This window comes from Agelaius phoeniceus, chromosome 8 (genome assembly GCF_051311805.1).
Source record: "Agelaius phoeniceus isolate bAgePho1 chromosome 8, bAgePho1.hap1, whole genome shotgun sequence".
NCBI lineage: Eukaryota > Metazoa > Chordata > Aves > Passeriformes > Icteridae > Agelaius > Agelaius phoeniceus.
In genome coordinates, this window is record NC_135272.1 from 2,805,282 (window position 1) to 2,810,268 (window position 4,987).

At 53.9% G+C, this 4,987-nt stretch overlaps 1 protein-coding gene across 1 annotated transcript; it reads left to right on the plus strand.

The window, feature by feature from the left end:
* The first annotated feature begins 449 nt into the window (after positions 1-449).
* On the plus strand, positions 450-1,382 carry LOC129131451 (olfactory receptor 14A16-like). Its single transcript, XM_077182678.1, has one exon. It carries the CDS (start codon positions 450-452, stop codon positions 1,380-1,382), a length of 933 nt encoding a protein of 310 aa, XP_077038793.1.
* Positions 1,383-4,987: the final 3,605 nt, after the last annotated feature.

Below are 4,987 nucleotides of genomic sequence, written 5' to 3' on the forward strand. Positions count from 1 at the left end.
GGATATTTCACATAGATATTTATCTTTCAGTTCAGGTTGAGGAAAAAAAAATCTCCCAGATTTACTAAACCAGGCAGTGACAGAAATCAGCACAGGGCCCCTCACAGGCAGCATCAGTGTTGCTTTTCCAGCCTCCTCCGGGTTGCTCTGGCATTGCTATCAGAGCCTGAAGAGCCAGAGCTGCCCCTGGGCAGTGCCTGAGCTGGGAGGGCTCTGCAGGGCAGAGCTGAGCCCCCAGGGCTGGGCTGGGCTCTGGCAGCACTGGCAGGGCCCAGCCCTGGGCACAGGGAAGCAGCTGCTGGCAGGGACAGCTCCAGGCAGCAGAGCCCTGGGCAGGCAGTGGGGGGAAAGTGCCCCCAGCCTGTGCTGGGATATTTCAAGTCCTCTCCAAACCCAACTATTCCATGATTACTTTTCTTACAGATCCCTATGCCAAGGCATCACATCAAATGTCCAACAGCAGCTCCATCAGGCACTTCCTCCTGCTGGCATTGGCAGACACGCGGCAGCTGCAGCTCCTGCACTTCTGCCTCTTGCTGGGCATCTCCCTGGCTGCCCTCCTGGGCAACGGCCTCATCATCAGCGCCGTAGCCTGCAGCCACCACCTGCACACGCCCATGTTCTTCTTCCTGCTCAACCTGGCCGTCAGCGACCTGGGCTCCATTTGCACCACTGTCCCCAAAGCCATGCACAATTCCCTCTGGGACACCAGCACCATCTCCTACTCAGGATGTGCTGCACAGCTCTTTTTCTTTATGTTTTTCCTTGGAGCAGAATTTTCCCTCCTGACCATCATGTGCTATGACCGCTACGTGTCCATCTGCAAACCCCTGCACTACGGGACCCTCCTGGGCAGCAGAGCTTGTGCCCACATGGCAGCAGCTGCCTGGGCCAGTGCCTTTCTCTATTCACTGCTGCACACAGCCAATACATTTTCCCTGCCCCTGTGCCATGGCAATGCCCTGGGCCAGTTCTTCTGTGAAATCCCACAAATCCTCAGGCTCTCCTGCTCCAAATCCTATCTCAGGGAACTTGGGCTTCTTGCTGTTAGCGGCTGTTTGGTATTTGGCTGTTTTGTGTTTATTGTTTTCTCCTATGTGCAGATCTTCCGGGCTGTGCTGAGGATCCCCTCTGAGCAGGGACGGCACAAAGCCTTTTCCACCTGCCTCCCTCACCTGGCTGTGGTCACCCTGTTCATCAGCACAGGCACAATTTCTCACCTGAAGCCCTTCTCCATCTCCTCCCCATTCCTGGATCTGGCCCTTTCAGTTCTGTACTCGATGGTGCCTCCAACTCTGAACCCCCTCATCTACAGCCTGAGGAACCAGGAGCTCAAGGCTGCAGTGCGGAGACTGATGACTGGATGCTTTCAGAAACATTAAACTGCTGGCCAATTTCTGCAAATCACTTGTAATAAAAGTCATCTTTGATAGTACATGTTGGTTTCATTTTGGAGGTTCTTTCTCTTTTTATTTTAGGTTTTTAATCTTGTCCACAAATAAATGTCATTTATTGTGCCATTTCTCATTTTGTTACCCTCCATCTTCCCTGTGGCCACAGACTGTGTCAACAAGGGGCTGCACTCTCGGTGGCTTTAAATGAACTAAAGGATCTCCCAGCAGAGTTTTCTGCAGAGTTGCCCTTTTGTTGCCTTCTCTGGATCTGCAGCAGCAGTGTCTGTGTGCAGAGCTGGGGCAGATCAGTGCTGGCCCAGAAGCTGTGCCCAGCAGCAGCAGCAGCAGCACTTGGTGTTGCCAGTGCTGCTGCCGTGGCCCTGCCCCGCTGCCCTGGTGGCCCTGGTGTTGCTGCAGGGCCTGAGTGCTCTCGGGGCCGGGCACAGCCCTGGGGGTGGCAGTGCCGGGGCTGCAGCAGGGACAGGCCATGGAATATAAATCACCTTTGATAATTCTTTTGGGTTTGGTTGTGGGTTTGTTCTTTTTTCCCACATGTTTCAGTTTTTTAATATTGTCCACAAAAAAAAGCCATTGGTTTTGCCATTTATCATTTTGTTTCTCTCCATCTTCCCTGTGGCCACAGATTGTGTCGGTGAGGGGCTGCACTCCGTGTGGCTTTAAAGAAACTAAAGGATCTCCCAGCAAAGTTTTTTCCAGAGATGCCCTTGTGTTCCCTTCTCTGGAGCTGCAGCAGCAATGTCTGTGTGCAGAGCTGGGGCAGATCAGTGCTGGCACAGCAGCTGTGCTCCTGCTGGCCACACCATTCCTGATCCAGGCCAGGAGCCATTGGCCTTCTTGCCCACCTGGGCACGCTGCTGGCTCATGTCCAGCCTGCTGTCCATCAGTCCCTGCAGGTCCCTTTCTGCCTGGCTTCCCTCCAGCCACTCTGTCCCCAGCCTGTAGAGCTGCAGGGGTTGTTGTGGCCAAAGTGCAGGAGCCGGCACTGGGACTTGTTAAACCTCACCTTGTTGGATTTGGGCCCTGGATCCAGCCTGTCCAGGGCTCTGTGCAGAGCCCTCCTACTCCTACCCTCCAGCAGGTCCACACTCACACCCAGCTTGGTGCCATCTGCAATTTGTGAATGCTGGACTCGATCCCCTCACCCAGACCATCAGTGAAGATATTAAACAGGGCTGGGCCCAGCACAGATCCCTGGGGACAGCACCAGTGCCTGGACAGCAGCTGGGTGCAGCACCATCCCCACCCCTCTCTGGGCCCAGCCTCCAGCCAGCTCTTAAATCTCCCAGCAAGGAGGGAACCTGCCCAAGCCGTGGGCTGCAGCTTTTCCAGGGAATGCTGTCAGAGACAGAGTCAAAGGCTCTGCTGGAGTCCAGGCACACAACATCCACAGCCTTTCCCACACCCACAGGTGGGTCACCTGGGCATAAAGGGAGACCAGGTTGGTCAGGCAGGACCTGCCACCCCTAAATCCACTGAGCTGGCTGGCTCTGATCCCTGGGCCATCCTGTGGGTGCCCTGTGATGGCACTCAAGGTGATCTGTTCCATAACCTTGCCAGGCACCCAGGTCAGGCTGACAGGCCTGGAGTTCCCCAGCTCCTCCTTCCAGCCCTTCCTGGGGATGGGCTCACACTGGCACCTCCAGTGCTCTGGGCCCTCCCTGCTGAGCCAGGAGTGATGGTAAGTGATGGAGAGCAGCCTGGGGAGCTCATCCACCAGTGCCCTCATCCCCCTGGGATGGATCCCATCGGATCACAGAGACACCTGTGAGCATCTGAGTGGCTCAGCAGGTCAGCAGCTGCTTCCTCCTGGATTCCAGGGGGCTGTTCTGCTCCCTGTGCCCATCCACCAGCTCAGGAGAACACTCATCCTGAGGGCAACCTGGCCTAATACTGAAAATTGAGACAGACAAGATGTTAAACAGTTCAGACGTTTCTTTAGTTACTCAATTCTCCACTGCATCCAATAAAGAGTAGAGGTTCTCTTTATCCAGTGTTTTGCTACTAATTTATTTATAGAAACATTTCCTATTATTTTTCACACAAGTGGCCAGATTAAGCTCTAATTGGGCTTTCACCTCTTTCCTCTTCTTTCTACATAATCGAACAACATCCTTAAACACCTTCTGAGTTGCCTGTTTCTCTTTTCAAAATGATGCATCCTCTTTTTTCCCTTAAGTTCCCACAAAAGCTCCATGGGCAGCCAGGCCAGTCATTTTCCTCACCAGCTCATCTTTTGCCACACTGGGACAGGCTGCTCCTTCCCCGTAAGATTACTTTCTTGAAAAGTGTCCATCCTTCCTGGACCCCTTGGATTTTAAGGGCTCTTTCTCCTTTAAAAATCACTACCTGATTCGGTACTCCCCCAATCAGCATCCTAAACAGGCCAAAGTCTGCCCTTCCTAATTCCAGTGTAGAGGTTTTGTTGCTGCCCCTCCTTCTTTCACAGAACACTGAAAACTTGGTTATTTCATGGTCACTGTGCCCCAGGCAGCCTCCAAGCCCCACATCTGCCCCCAGCCCTTCTCTGTCTGTGAACAGCAGCAGACAGAGCTTTCCTTGGCAGTGGGAGTGTTACCAAAGATTCGGTAAAACAGAAAACTCTTTTTAGCCCCAATGTAGCATTAAGAAGCAGCATTCTTTATTCAGCTGGATGCACGGGGGATAGCTCCTCCCAAAGCCGTGCAGGCTGAGTACAGGAAAGTTTCTGTTTATTTTCTGTATTTTGCTCACATATTCATTGATTCTCCTGGAATAAACATACAGATGATAATCATTTCCCCAAAATAATTAAGGTATTCCCCGTCCCCTTTACCCATGTATTCTTCTGTCCTGGGGGTCTCTCTGGTGGTCCCTGGTGCTCGTGGACCCCAATGTTCCAGTGGGTCTGGCTGAGCTGGCAGGACCCTGAGGCTGCTGAACTTCCAGTTCCCCTTCTCACACAATGGGCCTTGTGTGGTTTCCATAGGCCTGGGGATGTGGAGAACAAGCTCCAGGTGTCAGCTCAGCTGGTGTAGACAATTGATCATCTGTTAACATGAGGTCACAGAGTGGGCAATGACATCACAGAGTGGGGTATGTGAGGTCATCGAGCAGCTCTGACATCATAGACTGCCTCTGTGACATCAGAGACCAGCTGTGTGACATTAGAGAAGGGGCTGTGACATCCCAGAGGAGCTGTGTGCCATCCCAGCAGGGCTGTGTCAGGTCACTGGGTTGGTCACTCGGCCCCAGCTCCCCCTCACAGTTTCTCCCAACAAGTCCAATGCTGTCCATGCCCAGCGGGGTCCCTGTCCCCCGGGATCCCCCCGGCCCACCTGGAGCCACAGCCTCCACCAAAGGATGTTCCACAGGATCCACCCCAGAGCCTGACATGGGGACAAGGGGCCAGGGCTGTGTGACCAGGACATCAAGGACGGGGATTACCCAGGTCACTGTGGCCTGGTTTGGGTTGCCCAGGGCAGGAAAGATGTCTGGCAGCTGGAGCAGGGTCTGGGAAGGGCCTCCAAGGTGGGGCTGGAGCCCCTGGGCTGTGAGCAGAGGCTGAGGGAGCTGGGCTTGTCCAGCCCAGAGCA

What these genes read in the sequence shown, in the direction of transcription:
- LOC129131451 (XM_077182678.1), top strand. Translation starts at nt 450, where the DNA reads ATGTCCAACAGCAGCTCCATCAGGCACTTCCTCCTGCTGGCATTGGCA.